The sequence below is a fragment of the Manis pentadactyla genome, chromosome 13, assembly GCF_030020395.1.
Source record: "Manis pentadactyla isolate mManPen7 chromosome 13, mManPen7.hap1, whole genome shotgun sequence".
Taxonomy (NCBI): domain Eukaryota; kingdom Metazoa; phylum Chordata; class Mammalia; order Pholidota; family Manidae; genus Manis; species Manis pentadactyla.
In genome coordinates this window covers 59,715,128-59,737,793 of record NC_080031.1, presented here as the reverse complement: position 1 = coordinate 59,737,793, position 22,666 = coordinate 59,715,128, and the positions used below count along the sequence as shown (strand labels likewise).

At 52.4% G+C, this 22,666-nt stretch overlaps 1 protein-coding gene across 1 annotated transcript; it reads right to left on the bottom strand.

The window, feature by feature from the left end:
- Window positions 1–575: 575 nt before the first annotated feature.
- On the bottom strand, window positions 576–22,122 carry GRM6 (glutamate metabotropic receptor 6). The gene is made up of 13 exons (XM_036892713.2): window positions 22,113–22,122; window positions 19,939–19,973; window positions 19,383–19,535; window positions 18,673–19,281; window positions 15,835–16,051; window positions 15,462–15,597; window positions 14,658–14,812; window positions 13,457–13,597; window positions 13,145–13,345; window positions 11,327–11,472; window positions 10,616–11,239; window positions 1,530–1,841; window positions 576–773 (listed from the first exon to the last, which is right to left on the bottom strand). Exons 1-13 carry the CDS (start codon window positions 22,120–22,122, stop codon window positions 576–578), a joined length of 2,937 nt encoding a protein of 978 aa, XP_036748608.2.
- Window positions 22,123–22,666: the final 544 nt, after the last annotated feature.

Here is a 22,666-nt window from a genome sequence, read left to right as displayed (position 1 = left end):
TCACTCCCTGTCCTGTGCAGGCCCATCCTTCTCCCAGGGCCCTCACCCAAGCTTTGATCCCTCTGTGCCAACCCTGAGTTACTCAGACCCCCAGATCTTGTGGAAAACACTCTTCCCCAAACCCAGCGCTGGGTTTCGTTCTGGGGTCTACACATTCTCACATGCTATCTGATCCCCTGGTTCTGGTGGTTGATCATGGGGGGAATTTCACTGGGCCAAGCCCAGGGCATCATTATGACCTCTGGCCTTCAGGCCACGGAGTGTACGTTTAGTCCTTCTCTGGAGTAGGATCCTCTTGGTGACCATTTCATGCTGTAAGTAGAAAGGCTGGTCTGCAGTGAGGGAGCATTACACTGGCACGCACAGAACAGCAGGGGTAAAATGGCATGTATGCCCAGGTCTTTCTAAAGGTCAGCCCACTCCTGCTGGGTGGGCATCCCACCTTGGATTCACTGCAGACTAGACTTTTCATAGCCTCCACCATGAAGTGAAGGAAAGAAATGAACAGAGGAAGGAAAGAAATGAACAGAGGAAGGGAAGGGGGATGAACAGCTGCCTAGTTCATCTCCCACAAGTCACTTGGGTGCCTCTGTGTCCTCGCCCTTGGGTGGGGCTGCCACCATGGAGGTCGCCTTAAGGCTCCGCTTCCGCTTCTGCATGTTCTGTTCCGGGTGGAACAGGATGATGTAGGTTTTGGGGACATACAGCATGCCGAGGGACACCGAAGCACTCAGACTCAAGGACACAGTCAGTGTGGTGGTTTGGATGTAGATCTGAACCATGGAGGAAGCAGCCAGGTGGGACTCAGCCCTGTCCTCTCCCACACTCCTCCCCACACAGCCTGGGGGTCACTACTGAAGTCAGGTGAATGAGAACGAGTATGCAGAAAAGGACACATGGATAAAGACAAGCAAAGGGCTGTGGCATCAGGAAGTGGCAGTCATGCTGTGGCTCCAGTGTAGGTGGGAAAAGGGATGAGTGACACAGGACTGAGTGGGCAAGTGATGGAGGGAAGCAAGGGGGCCATTCACAGGGAGTGACACCAGGGGAAATGGCCTGTATTCCTGAAAGGGGCTGGAGCATGCTAATGACTGAGTGAACATGGTTTCAAGTTTACAAATGAATGAACAGAGACTGAATCAAGGGGCACATGGGCAAACCAATGGGTGACGGGGTGAATAAGCAAATGTCCCACTACACACATGTATAAATGACCAAATAGTGATCTAGCACACGGACTGACAGATTAATGGATTGGCAATATAAAATATATGAAGTGGTCATATATAAAAACAAGTTAATCTATGGTTAGACGCGTGGATGAATAAATGAATGAATGAACAAAGGAAAGGGGAATGACAGAGTGGACAGAGGGAGATTGGAAAAACAAATGAGTGAACGCATGTTTAAGTACATGAGTGAATCAACCCACCATTGATTCATTCACATGGTGGCTCCACTCTTGGAATAACCAAGGCCTTCCTTGGACAGGCAGGAAGAGAACAAGGGAGTGAAACCACAGGGATTACCTTCTCAGCTGACTGGGCAGTGCCAAAGAAGATAGGCACAAAAGCCAGCCAGATGATGCAGGTGGTGTACATGGTGAAACCAATGGGTTTGGCCTCATTGAAGGTTTCGGGCACGCCGCGGGCCTTGATGGCATACACTGTGCACGTGACCATAAGCAGGAGGCTGTAGCCCAGGCAGCCGATGAGGGACAAATCTGACATGTCACACTTGAGCACCCCTCTGGCCTGCTCGGGGTCCACTGTCCGCTGCTCTTCATAGTCGATCACGCTGTGAGGGGGTCGGGCCCCCAGCCATGCCATCACTCCTACCACCTGCAAGAGCCAACACCATATCAGAGACACACCCCACCTAACCTCCCGCTGAGGCCTCGGCAAGTTAGGGTTGCCTTGGGGGCCTGGCCTACTGAGTGGGGTGCTCAGGCCTGAGAGCCACAGTGGAGTGTGGAGGGTCGTCCAGGAGGGCAAAGGCATGCGACACGGGCTGGTGAAGGAGAGTGGCTGCCATAGAGGTATGTACTTGCAAGACCAGTGCTGGCTGGGTAAGGGGCCCTGGTGTCCCCTTCCTGCATTCCCACTGTTACCCACACCACTTAGGGAGCCCAGGAAGATACAGTGACTGCAGGCCAAGGCTGTGGAATTGTGACCCTGAATATGTCTTCTCCATCTAGGGAATGGGAACCCTCATGATCTGCAGTGAGGACACCCTGCCAGCCTGGGGGAGGAGCTGGGGCCAGTCCCTCGCAGGTAGGGCCAGGCCAGCAGAGAGTCCTCTAGGAGGCAGTGTTATCTCCAGACTGTAGATGTGAAAACAGCTGGATCCCATCTAGCAACACAGCAAACCTAGACCCTGAGGACCCTTTTCCTTCTCCAGATCCAGAGAACTGTTGACCGATGTAATTAAATCCTGGTGAAGGTGTAGTGATGCTCAGAATAAGGAAGCACTTGATGAACAGTAATAAGAATATGAGTGGATATTAGCAAATTGAATTCAAAAATACATCAAGAGGATCATATACCATGACCAAGTGGGATTCATCCCAGGGATGCAAGGATGGTACAACATTCAAAAATCCATCAACACCATCCACCACATCAACAAAAAGAAGGATAAAAACCATGTGATCATCTCCATAGATGGTGAAAAAGCATTTGACAAAATTCAACATCCATTCATGATAAAATCTCTCAACAAAATGAGTATAGAGGGCAAGTACCTCAACATAATAAAGGCCATATATGATAAACCCATAGCCAACATCATACTGAACAGTGAGAAGCTGAAAGCTTTTCCTTTAAGATCAGGAACAAGACAAGGGTGCCCACTCTCCCGCTTTTATTCAACGTAGTACTGGAGGTCCTGGCCACGGCAATCAGACAACACAAAGAAATAAAAGGCATCCAGATTGGTAAGGAAGAAGTCAAACTGTCACTGCAGATGACATGATATTGTACATAAAAAACCTAAAGAATCCACTACAAAACTACTAGAACTAATATCTGAATTCAGCAAAGGGGCAGGATACAAATTTTAATACCCAGAAATCTGTTGCATTCCTATACACTAACGATGAACTAGCAGAAAGAAATCAGGAAAACAATTCCATTCACAATTGCATCAAAAAGAATAAAATACCTAGGAATAAATCAAACCAAGGAACTGAAAGACCTATACCCTGAAAACTACAAGACACTTTTAAGAGAAATTAAAGAGGACAATAATAAATGGAAATTCATCCCATGCTCTTGGGTAGGAAGAATTAATATTGTCAAAATGGCCATACTGCCTAAAGCAATCTACAGATTCAATGCAATCTCTGGTCAATTAATATATGATAAAGGAGCCATGGACATACAATGGGGAAATGACAGCCTCTTCAACAGCTGGTGTTGGCAAAACTGGGCAGCTACATGCAGGAGAATGAAACTGGATTATTGTTTAACCCCATACACAAAAGTAAACTCGAAATGGATTAAAGATTTGAATGTAAGTCATGAAACCATAAAACTCTTAGAAGAAAACATAGGCAAAACTCTCTTGAACATAAACATGAGCAACTTCTTCATGAACATATCTCCCCGGGCAAGGGAAACAAAAGCAAAAATGAACAAGTGGGACTATATCAAACTAAAAAGCTTTTGTAGAGCAAAGGACACCATCTGTAGAACAAAAAGGCATCCTACAGTATGGGCGAAATAAATGATATATCTGATAAGGGGTTGACATCCAAAATATATAAAGAACTCATGCACCTCAACAAACAAAAAGCAAATAATCCAATTAAAAAATGGGCAGAGGAGCTGAACAGATACTTCTCCAAATAAGAAATTCACAAGGCCAACAGGCACATGAAAAGATGCTCCACATCACTAATCATCAGAGAAACGCAAATTAAAACCACAATGAGATATTACCTCACACCAGTTAGGATGGCCACCATCCAAAAGACAAACAACAACAAATGTTGAAGAGAATGTAGAGAAAGGGGAATATAAATTAGTTCAGCCATTGTGGAAAGCAGTATGGAGGTTCCTCAAAAACTAAAAATAGAAATACCATTTGACCCAGGAATTCCACTTCTAGGAATTTACCCTAAGAATGTAGGAGCCCAGTTTGAAAAAGACATATGCACCCATATGTTTATTGCAGCACAGAACCCAAGAACAGACTAACAGTTACCAAAGGGAGAGGGACTGGGGAGGGTGGGTGGCAAGGGAGGGACAAGGGGGAAAAAGGGCCATTATGTTTAACACACATAATGGGGGGGGGTCACAGGGAAGGCAGTGTAGCACAGAGAAGACAAGTAGTAATTCTATAGCATCTTACTACACTGATGGACAGTGACTATAATAGGGTATGTGGTGGGGACTTGATAATGGGGGGAGTCTAGTAACCACAATGTTGCTCATGTAACTGTATATTAATGATACCAAAATAAAAAGAATATGAGTGGATGTTGGCAATCTGAGAGGCTGTCAAAGTTAAACAGAGGTCCTACCAGGGAGGATATGGAGTATCAATTCCCTCACAGTGAATGGAGACATGATCTTGAGCCAAGGGAAGTTGTGGAACAGGAACTAGGATGCCTGCATAGAGGCAGGGCCCTCGGAGGGCTGCCCCATATGTTTGTGCAAGTTGTTCAATGAACAAGAGTGCCTGCTTTTTTGTGTGTGTGGTGGGGGAGGGAGAGGTTGGGGGCAAGAGGGGCTGAAATTGAGCCAACTCTGCAGTGCCATGCTGCACACCTGGAGCAGAGCTGTATGATTCCTGAGGAAGGGATGCTTTTTAATCATTTAAACACTCACAGGGAGCACATTTTGGCTTTTCTCCCAAAGGAGCAACTCTGTGAACAAGGGACTCATAAAATGATGTCCCACCCACTGTCCAGGATGGCTGCATGTAGGCTTCTTTTAGGACAAGGCTCTAGGTGGGGAAGATAGTTACCTGTGAGAAACTAAAGCTCAAGACCTATGAAACACAGAAGTTGTAGGGGCCGGCCTACGGCCGAGGCTGAGTCCCACTATGGCTGAACACCGCCCTTCCACTCTAGCTGACCAATGCCCTAAGATGGCGCACGCTTCCTGGGCACCACCCTGCCTGGTTTGGTGGCATTAGCATAAGGAAGTTGCTCCTATAGGCTTGCATGATCTTGATCACCATAGGCCAGCTTCCTTTATATAAGGCATATTCAGGAAAGAGAAGCACTCTCCCACTCTCTCAATCTCTGTCTCCCTCTCTCCCCTCATTCTTCTTCTCATTCGCTCCCCCCGGCTGTTGCTTCTTCTCACTCACCTTCTCCCGGCCTTCCGAGCAACAATAAAGAACTGAAGTGAACCAGGTCTGTGTACGTATCGCTGTCATCACTGCCACAAGGGGCGAACGCGGTATCTGGTGCCGAAACCCGGGAGTTTTTCTCCAACCACCCAGAGGAGAAACTGACGGATGCGGACGCCATAGAGCTTCTTACCCTGAAGCAGTACCTGTGGACCCCATTCGGAAGGATTGCTCGGGAAGGCGCCTCAGATGAGAAGGGTGAGTGGACCAACGAGCAAAGCAAATGTAGGAGTAGGAAAGGAGATAGCAAGCAGCTGTGGTGGGGATTTCTGTTTTGCCTGTCCGTCATAGTGTTCTTTGTTGTACTGTTTTGTTTTGTCAAAAATGTTATGAAAAGTTAGGGCGCCAGTGAAAGTTCGCGGGATAGCGACGAAGCAAGGAAAGTTCGCGGGATAGCGATGAATGCAGGTTAGCGATAAGAGTACCCTTTACCCATAAACTTAGAAGTAGCCTTTTATCCTTTAATCGCTAACATGGGATCTGAAGTGTCTAGAATTAGAGTAGAAGAGCCTTTGAGAGCACTCCTGAGGGCCAACGGAACCTCATTAAAAACAAAAACCGCAAGGGCTTTCCTCCACACGGTGGAGAAGCATGCTCCGTGGTTCCTAGATGCAGGAAGAATCACTACCCCCGTGTGGGAAAAGTTAGGCGAGGATCTGCGCAACGCAGATCGCAGGGAGCCGCTCCCGGCTGGGACGCTCCCCATATGGGGGCTGGTTAAGAGCTGCCTAAAGGAGAATAAACCTAGTTGTAGAGAAGCCATAAGGGAGGGAGAGGAGATTCTTGAGGAAGTGAAAGAGGAAAGAGCCTCTGCGAAAGCATCTGAAAGTGGATCTACACAGGGGAGGTCCTCTGATGAGGAAGAGGACCAAGAATTATCAGGAGAAGAGTTAGAGGCTAGGGCTGCTCAGAGAGGACATCGGCCCACATTGTACTCCTCACTGAGCCGACTGAGAATAAGCAGAGAGGAAGGAGAGACTAGCTCAGCCCCTCTCCCCAATAAGAGCAGTAAGGTAGAAGAGATTGTGCCAACCGCCCCAAATTATCCATTTTGCTCTCCAACCTATAGAGCAGAGCCACCCCTTTACCAGAGTTACTCATATTGTGGTGGCCAGGGGTGCCAAGAACAATTGGGCAAGAATAAATGGAGGGAATGGCTAACCATGGAGGGGAATGCAGCCTTCCCAGTAATAGAAGATCCAAACACCCAGCAAAGATACCATCAAGCCCTAGATTTTAAGCTTGTTAAAAGCCTAAAGGAAGCTGCCACCACCTATGGAGTGCAAGCAGCGTTCACTGTGGCCATAGTGGAGTCATTAGCCACTCAGAATCTAACACCAGATGATTGGGCTAATGTAGCCAGAGCATGCCTTACTGGAGGTCAGTACCTGCTATTCAAAACTGCGTGGGCAGAGCATTCTCAAGACACTGCCCGGCACAACGCTGCCGCAGGGAACAATCAGTGGAACCTGGAGATGCTAATGGGCACAGGACCTTACCTAGGACAGCATAATCAGATAAATTACCCTCCTGCTGTGTATATGCAAATAGCTACAGCAGCTGTCAAGGCCTGGAAAACACTCCAGGGCATTGGTGATTTACAGGGTCAATTATCTAAAGTACTCCAAGGACCAAATGAGCCTTATGCAGACTTCTTGGCAAGGTTGATGCAAACTGCAGGCCGTATATTTGGAGATGTTGACACAGCAATGCCCCTAGTAAAACAGTTGGCCTATAAGCAAGCAAATAAATGGTGTAAGGAGGCTATCAGGCCTTGGAAAAATAAAGATTTAAATGTGTACCTCAAAGTTTGCAGGGACATCAATGACACTGTAGTGCAAGTACAGGTAATGGCTGCAGCCATAACTCAGGGACTGCAAAATGCGCGCAGCAGGGCTACCCCTTCCGGGGCATGCTTCCATTGCAAGCAGATGGGTCATTTAAAGCGAGATTGCCTGAAATTATGGCGATCAGAGGAGCCCGTGTGGGTTCCTCAGTGGCCCCTTAGAAAAAAGAAGCAGCCCACACTTCCCTCCCAGGACCCATTGCTGAGGGAAACAGACGTGCCGATGCCCTGACCCGTGAGTTTAACATTTTAGCTCTATTTGACCCTGTAGAACAAGCTGCTCAATTTCACAAACAATTCCATGTCAATGCACATACCCTTCGCCTAAAATATAATATTACTAGAGACCAAGCAAGAGCCATAGTAGTCAGTTGCAAATGGTGTGTCACACTCCTACCCTCCATCTCAGAAGGAGTTAATCCAAAGGGGCTACTCCCCAATCACATTTGGCAAATGGATGTTACCCATATTCCAGAATTCGGTAAGATGAAATATGTCCATGTGTCTGTAGACACCTGCTCAGGCATCATTTTTGCCTCTTGCCATACAGGAGAAAAATCTAGAGATGTCATATCTCACTGCCTCCAGGCATTTTCGGCCTGGGGAAAGCCCAAACATTTAAAAACTGACAATGGGCCAGCATATACATCCCAATCGCTCCTCAGCTTTTTAAAAACAATGGATATCACCCACACCACGGGCATTCCCTATAACCCTCGAGGGCAAGGCGTGGTAGAGCGTGCCAACCTGACCCTTAAAAATGCTCTCTATAAACAAAAAGGGGGAATAGGGGCAGACTTCAGATCCCCCAGAGACAAACTTAACATCATATTGTTCATTTTAAATTTTTTGACATTGGACAAAGATGGCCACAGTGCAGCAGAGCGGCATAATCGCCTTTCCAGGCCTAAAGACATGCCCGCAGTTATGTGGAAGGATGTATTGGAAGGATCATGGAAAGGCCCGGATCCAGTGTTAATCTGGAACCGAGGCTCTGTTTGTGTTTTCCCACAGGACCGAAACAATCCCATCTGGGTGCCTGAACGCCTGACACGGAGAGTGGCAAGACCAGAACCGGAAGTGCGAGATGCCGATGCCACTGATGCTCATCCTGCTACTGATTCTTCAGCAGGCAATAGCGGAACCCAGAGAACTATGGGGTCTGGTGAAGGCTTGGCCTATTCCACTCCCGGTGACTGAAACTGCACATACCTTTCCTGCCTTTTTCTCTACCTATAGTACACTTAATCTCCCATATCTGCCCTTTGACAGCTCTATGTGTTGCTGGCATTCCTTTTCATAACCTCTCTAAAGCTGCCAATCTGTCCAGGGAATTAGGCAAGATGTTATCCACCAATTGGTCCAGTGAGTTTGACGTGCTCACCACTCAGCTACGGCTAGAAATATTGAATGTTAGTCCCCAAAAGTTAGAGGCGCTGTCTGTAGCTCAGTTTGCTGAAGCCGTGCTAAATGCCACCAAAGCCTGGTCAGGCATGGGTGTTCTGTTCCATGCAACGGCAACATCGGAAAGTGCGGATGGCTCTGGTGCAGGCCATGGCAGCTATAGAAGAAGGCATCTCCCCTAGGGTGTAGCACAATATGTTGGACCAGTAGTCAAAGACGGGTAAGATCAGGAGGTACTCATACCAACCTAAGACAGGGCGCAGACCTTAGCTGTCTGTTGCCCTATGACGGGTAAGGATGCTGCGCCTCCCTGACAACCTAAGACAGGCATGGTCCCCGAGCCTCATTGTGCTAAAAAACAAAAAAGGGGGAGATGTAGGGGCCGGCCTACGGCCGAGGGTGAGTCCCACTATGGCTGAACACCGCCCTTCCACTCTAGCTGACCAATGCCCTAAGATGGCGCACGCTTCCTGGGCGCCACCCTGCCTGGTTTGGTGGCATTAGCATAAGGAAGTTACTCCTATAGGCTTGCATGATCTTGATCACCATAGGCCAGCTTCCTTTATATAAGGCATATTCAGGAAAGAGAAGCACTCTCCCACTCTCTCAATCTCTGTCTCCGTCTCTCCCCTCATTCTTCCTCTCATTCGCTCCCCCCGGCTGTTGCTTCTTCTCACTCACCTTCTCCCGGCCTTCCGAGCAACAATAAAGAACTGAAGTGAATCAGGTCTGTGTACGTATCACTGTCGTCACTGCCACAAGGGGCGAACGCGGTAGAAGTAGCAACCAAAATGTACCCCACCAATTTTGCACCCCATGATTGATAAAGAACTAGCATCGAGTACGTGTAATGAACTACAAAATAATAGAAAATGAGCAAAGTACATCAACAGGCACATTACAGAAAAGGAAACTCCAAAGGCCAGCTGCACTGGTAATTCAATAGAGGCAAATTAAAGTAACAACAAGATACCACTTCACATTCACCATATTAGTAAATAATCTAGTAAACTTGAAGGTGTGCCTCCTTGAAAGGGTCCGGGATTTCTGGAAAGGAGGGTATAATGTGGGAAGTCCATAGGTGAGCTGGGTAGGGGCCCTGAATATAATCTAAGCATCTGTGGCCCAGGGTGGGGTGCCCTAGGGGTTTCAGACAGGAAGCAGGGAGGTGCCTTCTCAGGATGCACTGGGCACTGAGATTCTGGGCCTGACGGGAAGTCTGGGCCCTGCTATGGCCACACCTTCCAGTCATGGAGAATTGCATGGACCAAAACCTGTGGGTGGGCATGAGCATGGTATATGCAGAGCCCAGTAGGAAGAAGGGCTCACCTGAGTGTCAAGACGGGCTGAGCACAGGCCTTCCACCTGGGCTGGCTCCGCACTGTCATATGGTGTCACGCCTACTTGTCTTTTCGTACCCTTGGCACAGAAAACATTCAGGGCTTTCTTTCCAAACTATGTGAGTCATTTCCAGTGCTGTCATATTACTATCGTAGAGAAAACCCAGAAGGAACTCTGCTTTTGCAGCACATACATCATGAAATCCCGGCATTTATGCAACTGGATGCTCCCCTAACATCACTGGACCCCGTGTCTCATTCAGGTCACCCCCAGGGACTGGGCAGCAGGAACTCCCCTTAAGGAAACAGGTTCTTTGCTGGAGGAAAATTCATGGGATAGCACTTTGCCCTATTTTTGTGTGGGAGCCATATTGTGGAGGAGCATGTTCAGTTTATGGAACTGAACTAAATTTCATTATTTTACAGAAAAATAACTGGCTAGTAGCACTTCCGCTTTAGTGACTCTATTCCTTCCAGGGCCTACCAGGAGGAAATGAATTCTTCCTTACAGGAGAACTCTAGGGTCCTATCTCCTGCGGCTCTTTATGTTTTTAAATATGGGGGCTCAAATACAAAACAGTGCCTCTGTGATTTATAAACTGGAAGGCAAGCCCCAGCCCCAGGCCCAGATCCACCCTCCTGCCCTTGGGAGCCGGGGACACACCTGCACGCAGGTGAGGCTGAAGGTGATGACGAGCTGCGAGGTGGGGCTGATGAAGGGCGGGGGCGTGACGGAGCGCTTCCCCCGCTCGAAGATGCGGTAGATGCGGTTGGTCTTGGTGAGTAGGGCAGAGTAGCTGAGGCTGGTGCCCAGGCCCAGGAAGAGCCTCCGTGCGGCGCAGACCGCCACGCCAGGCTCGGCCACCAGGAGGAAGGTGACGGCGTAGATGAGGAAGGTGCCGGTGAGGAGGACGTAGCTGAGCTCGCGGCCCGAGGCGCGGACGATCGGCGTGTCGTTGTGCCGCACGAAGGTGGCCACCACGGTGGTGGTGGCCAGGATGCCCAGCACGGCCAGGAGGAGCGGCGGGGCGGCCCAGGGCGAGGACCAGCTCAGGCGGACCACGGGCGTGGGGCGGCAGCCCGTGTGGTTGCGCGTGGGCCGCATGTCTCCAGGGCAGGCCTCGCACGTGACCTCGTCCACCTGGAAGCTGTACCCGTCGCAGGCCTCGCAGTGCCAGCAGCAGGGGACACCCTTCACCATCTTTTTCCGCTCACCAGGCCCACAGGGGAGGCTGCACTGAGACAGGGGCACCTCGTGGGGGTCTCCCACCCACTGTAGGATTTCCACCTGGGACACAGAAAAACAGGTGTGCCACTGCCCCTCCAGGCACGGTGGGCCTGCCTCCTAACCCCGGAGCCCTACCGTGCCACTCACATCCAGCTGGAGGGTCTCTGCCCACTGGCCCACCGCATGGTAGCCACCACTGGCTGCGCTGCCATTGGTCGCCTGGTACTGGAAGATGTCATATCGCCCCGGTGCATCCCCGTTCTCGTTGAACATCACTGGGGTCCCCGCGCTGCCTGAAGGGAGAGCCTGTCATCCTCAGCTGGTTCCCCAGCCCATCAGAGCCAGCCTCCCAGTGCAGCCCAAGGCCCAGCCAAGATAAAGGGAGAGCTTAACGAGCAGAAGCAAAGATGCTCAACATCACCAGGGAAATGCAACTCCCATCCACAGTGAGATATCTCCTCACACCATCAGGCTGGCCACTGTCAGAACCACAGAGTATGGCAATTGGAGAGGATGTGGAAAAACTGGAACCCTTACGCACCACTGGTGGAAATGTAAAATGGTGCAGTCGCTGTGGGAAACAGTATGACAGTTCCTCAAAAAATTAAACAGGAATTCCACATGATTCAGCCATTCCACTTCTAGGTATATGCTCACAAGAATTGAATGCAAGGACTCCAAGAGATACTTGTACACCCATGTTCATAGCAGCATTATTCACAATAGCCAAAAGGTGGACTCTACCTAAGTGTTCACCAGGGATTGAATGCATAAACAAAATCTGGTCTATCCATGAGATGGAATAGTACTCAGCCTTAAAAAGGAAGGAAATTCTGATACATGCCACAACATGGATGAACCTTGAGGACATTATGCTCAGTGAAATAAGCCAGTCGCAGAAGGACAAATACAGCATGATTCCACTTACATGAGGCACCTAGAGTCATCAGATTCATAGAGGCAGAAAGGAGAAGGGTGGTTTCTGGGAGCTGGGGGAAGCAGAATGGGAGCTGTTTAACGGAGTTTCAGTTTTATAGGATGCAGAGTGCTGCAGATTGCACAATAATGTGCCAACTAAACTGTACACTTAAAAATGGGTAAGAGGGGAAATCTTATGCTATTTGCATGCTACCAAAATTAAAAAAGAAAGAGCTTAGCTGACCAACCGAGAGGAGGAGTTCAGACTTGCACAAAGGTCTGAATATTGGCATGAAGTTTGTACCGATCTGAACAGTCAGCTTCATTTATTTTAGAATCTTGTTCTACCAGCTTGTAGTGCTGTCTGGAGTGAGGTTTAGTTGTGCTCTTTTGCAGAGAGCTTGGTAGAGAGAAGGTGCTCAGCATTTGGTGGAAGACCAGAGTTTTTCATTTTAAAAGGGTAATAATTGAACAAGAAGCCTATCTCTGTCCACAAACCGTATACACAGTTTGAGGCCATTTGGACCCTTTCAGGAGACCTTATTCTGAGCCCCGACCATGTGCCAGACACTGCTGGAACCAGGGGACACATCAGACTCACACCTTGTGCTCAAGCAGCACAGGGCCTAGCGGGGTCAGCATTTGGAAGCCCAGGACTCAGCACAGCACTGTCCACATGGTAGGCAGCACCTTTACATGGTCTGCACTTTGCCCCGTGTGTGCTCCATGTCCAGACACCTCCAAGCCCTGTGCCATGAAGGGGGAGCTGTGTGTGACCCTCTGAGGGTTCCAGGCAGTAGGGGTCACAGATAAGTTCCCTAATACCTGAATTTTGCAAGTTGGGGCCACGGGTATTGAAGTCCCAGGAAGGGGGAATGTTAAAAATGAGTCCCCAGAACTTGGCTCAAGCTTGCAGCTCTCAGACCCAGACGCCTCCATTCTGCCCCCTACCCACCATCCCTTTGATCCCCAGTCTTCCCAGGTCCCAGAGCAATCCATGCCAGGGGGATTCCCTTCATTCACATAGGAGTCCTGGGTCCCACTCACCATTGAAGCGGACAGCGCGAATATACTGCAGCAGCATCCGCCCGTCGGTGGGCTCCATTGCAGGACACAGGCCTGTGTGCCCGGGACAGAGCGCCTGGTGCATGCTGTGGAGGGCGTGGGCAATGGCGTACACAGCATCGATCACAAACTGCACCTTCCCCTCCTGCTCGTAGGTAGAGTCCCGGCCGATGCGTTCCTCACCTGTCCTAGGGAAGCCCAGAGGAAGTGCGCCTGGCCCCCGGGTGCCCAACCTGGCCTCCCACCTGCTCTTTCGCCTCCTTTGCCACCCTCACGACCCTGGGCAGCTCTCACCTGTGCATTTGCGGGTGGAGTCCTCTGACAGGGTACCTGAGCTGGTCAGTTTGCAGTTAAAATTTTCTTCCCAGAACTCAGCAAACCAGATGTTCCGTCGGTTGTTCTCCAGCGAGCGGGTCGTGAAGTACTGGTCAAATCCTGAGAGGCAGGAGGGAGGAGTGTGGCAACCATATGAGCCAGCCTTGGTTCTTCTGTGTCCCTTCCCTGCTTGCTCACTTTGCAGCTAGGTGTGGCCATGTGACCAACTGCTGGCTGATGAGTTCAAAGCCAGCTGGGGGCTCCATAGGAGAATTTGCATCCTGGTGCAAACTCAGAGCCTCACTACATGAAAGACTTTATGCTGCCCCTTATTTCCTGGTTAGGATGCTGCTGTGAAGATGTAATGGGTGGAGCTTCAGCAGCCACTCTGTGAATGAGATACCACAATCACAAAGACAGAGAGGATGGTGGTACAGAAGGGGTGACAGAGCTCAGGGCTTTGAGAACATCATCGACTCCCCGCTCTGAAACTGAAATTGCCTACTTTCAGACCTCTTGTCATGAAGAAATACTTCTATTGCTAAAGCCACTCTCAGTCTAGTTCATTACTTGCAACTAAATGCATTCTAGGGGAAAGAATGAGTGTGAGGTTGGGTATATACCCCCAAAGTCTGGGAGCCCTTGGATATCAGGGCCTGACTTTTACAAGGGTCTGTCTTAATAAAATAGCCCTGAAGCACCTCATCAAGGCATCTTCAGTTCAGCCTTTGGGAAAATGAGCAATCCTGTTGTAAAGTGAGCATCTCTGCTAGGTTCTTCCGGAATTCACAGGTGGGATGGGGAGGCAAGGCAGTCCTCATCATCTGATCAACAGGACTATACATCCTACCCCCTTGGTTTTTCTCCCTCCCACTCCTATCCTCCACATAGAGTGCCTTTGGCAGAACCAGGAATATAGGCTGTGAATTAAAACAAAAACAAAAACAGAAAACAAAACACTAACAATTCTTCACCCTGAACGGCAGGGTTTGCTTTTCCTCATTTGCTGATTTAAATGCTGCTTGGAGGGATGTATTAATAGAACCTCAGAATCCTAGAATCTGGGATTCCTAGACGGGACGTGGATCACAGGACAATTTACAGATGGGGAAGTGAGGGAGTTACGGAAAAGGACGAGTAGGGATGGGGGATGTAGAGGGGAAGGCCCCCCTGCACTCACCATAAATGGAGGCCCTTTTGGGCAGGATGGTGATGGCCCCCACGGCCACATCCTCCAGGCTCAGGACGGGTGAGGTCTTCGCACCCCAGCTGTCTGAGCCGACCCACAGGAAGTGGCCTGTCAGGTTGGCCTGTCGTGCTGCCTCCAGGACCCTCCTGGGAGTAACAGGGCTGGGGCTGAGTAAGGACCTGGGGCCCTCCTCCAACTTACCCCTGGTCCCTTCCCATTCCGCTCTCTCCATCTACCCCATTCCTTATCACTCCCCAGACCCTTGTTAATCAGGGAAACCGGAGGATGGGGTATTTAGGACACTTGCCCTGGCTTCTCAGGCAGTAAAGAGTCCAGCCAGGCTCTGACCCAGCCTGCCTTCTTGTTTGGTGCACTGCAGCCCTGGAAGACTACCTGGAAGAAGGGCTTCCTTGTCTGCAGAGCCTTCTGCTGCCTCTGAGCCACACAGGGCTCAGGCCAAGGGCCACAGCCTCCTGCTGATACCCATGTACTTCCCCTGGGGCTCCTTCCAGCTTATTTTTTTCTGCACCTAGATCTGCCCATGTCTCTCTCCCCCACTTTGAATTCCAAAAACAAACACCAATTCTTGTGCAATTCCCTTGAGTAGGCTTGGCGTATCTCCGCCCAGACCAGGCCTGGCTCATTTTGGGGGGGCAACTGGAAAAGTGTGTGGGGTGAGAAAGAGGGAAAAAGAGGAAGGCCATCCTGGGCGGTGGGGGACGGGTAAGGGAGGAGGCAGGACCTTGAAGGAGAGCCTCTGGAAGACATGGTGATGGAACGTGCCATCTGTCCCACCTGATGTCATCCTCGTTGGCAAAGATGATGATGCCCCGGGCACTGGGTGTCTCCATGAGTCTCCTGATCACCTTGTCGAATTCTCCTGGCTTTGGTTCTCTGGGAATCTTGATGGACTGGGCAATACAGACGCCCCCTGGGTGTCAGGGATGCCAAAGTCAGCTCTTGTCCCACCCACCACCGGGCTACTACTGCGCATGACTGTGACAGGGGCTGAGTCCTCCCGAAGAAAGGGGTGCCCACCCACAGAGAGCGTCATTCAGCCCCCACCCCCCCACATGGACCCAGTGCTCCATCTCACAGCTTCTGCTGGCCCCTGGCTCAGCCCTCTGTAGGCTCTGTGATGCCTCGGACCCCTTTACCCCCAGCTCACCAGCCTCACGGGAGATCTGCACAAAGGCCTCAACTCCGCTTTCGCCATAGTTGCCCTCGGAGGCTAGCGTGGACACATAGTTCCATCCCAATGCCCTCACGATGTCCACCATGGCCTGGGCCTGGTAGGAGTCAGGGGGAACCACCCGGGAGAAGTAGTCGTAGCGCGTGGAATCACTGAGCTCAGGGGCCGTGGAGGCATAGCTGATCTGGGGTATCTGGAGTGGGGAAGGAAACCTAGGCTGTGGATGGAGGGCCAGTGACCCTAGAGACAGGGCAGTGGGGATCCAGGACACAGGGTGCAGGCTCGGAAGTTGGGGCTTAGAGTGCTGGGGGCCAGCTGGAACAGCCACAGGGAGAGGCCAGATGGTGTGGGAAAAGATCTGCATTTTGTGAATGGGTCTGATGGAATATGGGCAGCACGAGATTCTAGGGGAGAGGGCAGAGCTCCCATTACAGCTGTGCAGGGTGTCACCCGAGCAAAGCAGGGGCAGGGCCTCAAGTCCAGCCTGCGGCCAATCCAGCCACTAAGCACAGGCTGCATCTGCCTGGGAAAGAGACATCCTTGCCAGCCCCAGGGAATGGCATGTTTTCCTAATTCACATAAAGGGGCAGTCTGTGTATGTGGGCAGGAGCCCCACGAGGGGTCAGAGCAGGCAAGGGAGCTGGGGAGGGGTTATCGGATTCACAGCTGTGTCTCCCTAGTGGAGGGGCCTGTTTGGAACTGGGTTTACCCGTATGCATTAGAGTGGTTGACGGCAGGGGTTACAGGCTGAGCCCATCTGGCGGGAGCTGGGGAGCAAGTGTGAAGAGGAGGGTGGGCAATGGTAGCAGAAAGCTGAGGGGGCAGGAAGAGGGCGGCTGACAGAGAAGAGGGGTGAGGCCATCATGTTCAAGAAAGACACACTCACAAGCGAAAGAGCAAAAGGGAGCAAGCGGGGTGTCATGTGAAGGTCAGAGGGGGAAGGTTCTGGAAGGAGAGGGCTGGGGCTGGCCTAGGGAAGACAGGGATGTTTGAAACTATGCAGAAGTGTGAGACAGTATAGAAAAGGAAGGGGAGGAGCAAGAGGGAGGGAGGAAGGGGAAAGGGAGAGAGACAGGGGGACCAAGAGAGCGGGAAAATCAGAGTAAAGGAGGCAGAGGAAGGCCCACTGGCTACAACGCCCAGAATGGGGGCCGTGGCTGCGATGGGCACTCCAGAAGCTAAGCTGCATCTTCAGAACAACCTTTCCAGGCAGGTTGAACCTCCATAGAGAAGTCCAATTAAAATGCCTGAGATCACAGGGACCTGTGGGAAGGGAACCCAGATACCCTCATCGTTGCTTCTAGACCAGGAATTGCACGCTGGCCCTCTGGGAGCCCAGTCGGGCCCATGGTTGCATTTTGTATACCATGTCCTTTTTAAAAAAAAAATGTTTAATTAGTTGCCAGTGTCTTGTTTTTTTTTAAATTTTGAATTAGTAGCCAAAATCTGAGGGTACAGCACCACCTCAGTCTTGGGCTGACCTGGCAGCAGCAGGCCCTGGGCTCACAGGGCCCTGCTCCACTCAGCTACCCTCCCCACCCTGCCCCTGAGGCCCCTGAATTTGAGATCTCTGCACTGAACCTAGAGGGGCAGACACAGGGGAAGGCACAGAAACCTGGGCTCCAGACAGCAAAGGGACAGAGGCCATGAACACAGACAGACTCTGGCAGGTGACACAGAGACCCCTGTCTCCCCAACACACACACAGACAGACACACATACGCACACATACAGGGACATTGGGAGGCCACACAACCTCTCTCCATGCCAACTAGAAGGTGCGTCTGTATGCTCCACACCATGCAGCCATCCAGCAGAAAGTGGAAAGGGGGAATTAAATGGATGTAGATGATGGAGAGGAGCCCAGAGAAAACCTCTACCCACGGGATAGAAACAGAGGCCACTCCTGTAAGAATCACAAATTCTGAGGCAACAGAAGTCCCCTCCCCTAGTAAGATGGAAGCAAAGCCTTCCTTTCTTCACAGCAAGATGGAAGGACAGAGGCACCCAGTAAAACTGTCCCAGTGAATGACTACTACAGAAAACCCCAAGCCATAACACCAAAGGCTCCCTAATCCCAACCTCTGTGGCCCTCTGAATCTCTACCCTCCAGACTGCGAAGAAGCTGTTGCCCCCACAGAAGACAGGTCCCTGGCAGATGAAGGGTGGCAGGTCCACCCAGGCAGATAAACACCCTGGAAAGGAGACCTCACTGCTGCCTCTTGCAGAGGCCCCTTGAGAGACCACTAAAGGCAGACATTTTGAAATAACTGAATTTAAACGATGATCAAAAAAGAGGAGAGAGGTGCAGGACCTTGTGGGCCTACCCTCTCCCCAGAGCAGCCAAGGCCATTCCCAGTTGCCCCACCGGAAGAGGGCCCTGGGTCCAGGAAAACCTTTCCCCTCACCACCCAGAGCGCGGCACAGGCCCAGCAATAGTGCCGCCGCGCACGGCTCTGCACGGTGTGCCCCAAACAAGCACACCTGAGCAGGTGGCAAGGGGCGCCACGCTCCAGGCCCCCTGCTCTTGCCCGTCGCGTCCCTAGGCGTAGCCTGCGGGAAGGGGCCCGTGGACAGCCCAGACGCTTCCTTAGTGCAGGCAGCAGCCCTGGGGGAGCCAGAGCAGGCAAGGAGGCTGGGTGGTGGGTTGATCTGACTCAAGGCTGCCTCCGGCTCAGCGGACGGGGCTTCCTTGACGCAGCGGTGTATCTCCCTGAATTAAAGTGACTTCTGCAAGGAGACTGGACATCAGCCAGCCCAGGGCGCGGATGGGAGGGAGACACCAGACAGCGAACGCAGCCCCGCGGCCCTCACCGCAAACAGTCGCAGCACGTTGGCGACCATGATGGAGACGGAGCTGGCCGAGGCGCCGACAACGGCTACCACGCGCTCGGGGGGCGCGGCGCGCAGTGGGGGGACGCCCCCCGGGCAGCGCACGGCCGCCTCGTCGCCGTCGCCGCGGCCGCGGATCAGCGCCTGCACGAAGCTCAGCGCCTGCTCCAGCGCGTACGTGTCCCGCGAGCAGGTGTCGAGCAGCCGTGCGCCCAGGCGCACGCCGGGCAGTAGCTCGGGGTCGGCGTTCACGCGGTCCAGCGCGTACAGCATGGCCTCTAGCCGGTGCACGCCCTGCTCCTTCTTCAGCGGCCCGCACGCCCTGCCCCCCGCGCCCCGCGCGTGCACCGGGAACAGGCCGCCCAGCGTGAGGCCGCCCGCCAGGCGCACCGAGCCCGCGGCGCCCGCCACGCCCGCCTGCGCCAGCGCCACCAGCGGAGGCAGCAGCGCCAGCAGCCGCGGCCCTCGGGCGCTCCCGGGCCCGACCATCACCTCGCCCGCTGCGGGAGGAAGGGGAACAGAACAGGAGAACGCTCTGAGCGCCTGGCAGGGGCCCAGCCCGGGGTCGGGAAAAGGGGGGCAGCCCGGGTCCTAGGGAGAGGGGAGGTGCGCAACAAATGGCTCAGCCCGTTGGAGAAGAGATGGGCTATGAACTCGACCAACGGTCCCAGGTCTCCACCGCGCTCCCGCACCCTCTGAACCTTATCGCAAGGGTCCCCCTGCCTGATCACTGGGTCCACCGCGCCAGTCCTGGGCCGCTCTTCCTCCGGCCCATCCCCGGCGCACACAGCCAAGCACCCTCCGTTGCTACTCCCCTGCGCCAGCGCTGTTGGTTCACCACGCGGCTGTGACAGATGTGGCGGTGCCTGAGCTAGAGAGGATTTAAAGATTCTGGGGAGGGGATGACAGGCTGCCCTGAAGATGGAGACCCCCCCACCCCCCAAGCATGGGGTGTGCCCACAACTGGCTCTCCACACCTCCTTTCCATCCCTCCCCTGCTCCCTGGGTCTCTTTCCTGTCTTTGGTTGTGTGTCTAATGCCCCACACACCCTCTTTCTCTGTCTCTAGGTCTCTTTGTCTCCCTCCGTGTATCTAACTCTGTCTCTCCGCACTGCATCCCCCCAACACACACTCTTCTCTTTCTCTCTCTCTCTCTCTCTCTCTCTCTCTCTCTCTCTCTCTCTCTCTCTCTCTCTCTCTCTCTCTCTCTCTCTCTCCCTTTCTTTCCTGGCCTCTCCAGTGCCTCACCTCCAGCTGCCCGTGGCGATCTCCAGCGTAGTAGCCTGGTGATGGAGGGAGACAGGAGCACCGGGAGTTAGCCCAGTGCCTGACCAGATGTGGGAGAACAGGGCTGGGCAGGAAGGAGCCATGAGCAAGCCGACCATTAGTGTGAACAAGGACTCTCAAACACATACCCAACCACCCTGAAAAAAAGAGACTTTTACCATTTTATAGATGGACAAATAGAGACCTGAAGGGATTAAGTGACTTGCCCAAAGTCACACCGTTGGAGTGTGTCAGCATTAGGATTTGCACCCAGGTTGGTGTGAAAAGCACCAACCCGCACTGCCTTTGAGGGAGGGAGGGGATGAGGCTGACTTGTCCTGCAGCTCCCACCTCCACCTCCCGCGTGTAACGATGGAACCCCAAGAAGGTGTTCTTGTCTCCTATAAAGCCTTCCTGGGCTCTGGGGTCTGAGGCAGTGACTCACCGAGAAGCAGGCTTCCTGTACCTGAGCTTTCCCATCAGGGGCCAAGGTGAGGTGGTTTAACTAACAGATACTTTTACCATTATCTGGCCCCCCAGATTTGGCTCTCTGATGCTGAGAGAGCAAAGGGCATCCTGGAGACAGCTGGTGAGGCTCCAGCCCCGGGGATTAGCAGGCCCATCTTACAGGAGGCTGAGCCAGCTTGGGCACCGTTAGACAGAGTGGATTAGGGAGGCCACAGGGATTTGGGCAAAGCTGGCAGAGGGGACAGCACAAGCCACATGGCCCTTCTGTCTCCCCCACCACATCTGAGGGCCTCTATAGGCTCTGTTCCCACAGTTGTCCAGGCACTTCTCCTGGGCTGAGGCCGAGAGTTAGGAGCCTGGGTCAAACATGGCATCTCCCCACTTTACAAGTTGAGAGGGATGGGACACTCAGCTGGTGCTAGGCCCCAAGCTTGACATTGCAAAGGTCCATACAAAAAACTGGGTGTTTGAGTTGAGTAGGCCCTTCATCTGGATTCACACAACCCTCACCATCCTTCCTTGCACAGGACAGTGGGACAGGGCCTCAGCTGGCACCAAAAAGCAGATTCCCTCTGATCACAGGAACAGAGCATCCCACTGGCTCTTGAGTGCAGAACAGACAATCAGCAGCTGGGGCAGAAGCCCTCACAGAGGGTGCAGGAGCGCTATGAGAGCCTCGGTGCCCTTGTGCCAGAGCTGGAAGGGGAGAGAAGCAGGTAGGTTCCAGGACTGGGGAAGACCTGGCTCCAAGGGTAAGGGACAGAAAAGCGTCCTGGCCAGGGCACCCGGGATGAGGGGTAGCATCCACGGAGAATGTGAGACCAGGACCAGGGCAGAGCAGGTCCCTAGAGGGCAGAAACCAAGAGTTCCCTTTGGGACACAGGAAAGCCGAGAGCCTCACTCTAGATTTGAGGGAATATGTCAAGCCCACACTTGGATTCATGAGTCTGGAATTGAGGGAAGAAGCCAGAGTGGGGAAGCTGTTGGATGGTTGAGCTCACAGGGGCAGAGGGTCTGGACAGAGGGCGAGGACAGACCCCCAGGTACCCCCACATTAGGTGGAAGAGAGGAGGCTGGGATGGGGTGGCCAAAGAGGTAGAAGAGGGGCTGGAGTGTGGGTGGTACAGAAGCGAAGAAACAAGGCACGAGGAAGGAAGGAAGAGCCGCTGTAACTGCTCAGCCCCACACAGTGGCGGAGGGTTTTTGTTCACTTTGCACAGATGAGACAACCCAGGCAGAGAGGTATGGTGACTCCCCCAAGGCCACCCAGCAAAGGAAATAAGGAGCTGCTCAGACCACCTGTGGGAAAAAACTGGACCTTTACTTCCGAGCCATGATTTCAGCTCCAGCTATTTACTTGACAGAATTAAATGAAATTTAAGGCATATGGTGGCTGCTTTCAATATGTTCCTTACACTTCTAACCCCAGAGCTGGGATGTTCAATGTGTAATTTCAGATTAGCTCCTCAATTTAACAACCAGAAGATTTTAATTTTAAAGAATCATTTTAAATGATACGTTCTTGGGTTCATTTAATGGTCACTGCAAAGTTTCTGATCACTGGATTGGATTGTTATACATAATTCACTTCTCTTTGGTTTAAAGAGTTAAGGACATGTTTTATGAAAGAAATGGTGCATCTGACATGGTCTCTGGCACAGGGGTGTTGAAAAGCAGGGTGTCTGTACCTGAGGACATCCCAACTCCTCCTTGAACATCCTGTGGGGACAAATACGAGGCATGTGTGCTTTAAGAAGCCTCCTGCCCTGCTGCTGCCCAGCCATGCCCGCCGCCCCTCCCCAGCACCTTCTCCTGACCCTCTTCCCCTGGAGAAGGGGAACCTCTGCAGACCCCAAGGTGACCACGCACCCATGGACAGCAGGATGTGCTGCTGTCACTGAGCCCCAGCGTCACCTCCCTCCTGGCTTCCTGTTGGCCCCCCGTCCTGGGACACCAGCTCCTCACCCCAGCCATCAGTCTCTCCAAGCCCAAGGTCAGCTGCCCTGAACTCTGAACTCAACTGTTCCGGGACGCGACCTTGCAAAGACTGGCACTTTGAGCCACGACCACCACCAGGGCGCTGCCACCACTGGATAGGTGGGTGGTGGCTGGGTAAACAGCTCGCCTAGAATCAAGCAGCCCTGGGCTGCAACTGTGAGGATTAACAGATCTGGACTGAAAGACACTGCCGGACCCCAGACTTCACATCTTCAGAACAGGCCCCCCACTGCCCATGCCCTTC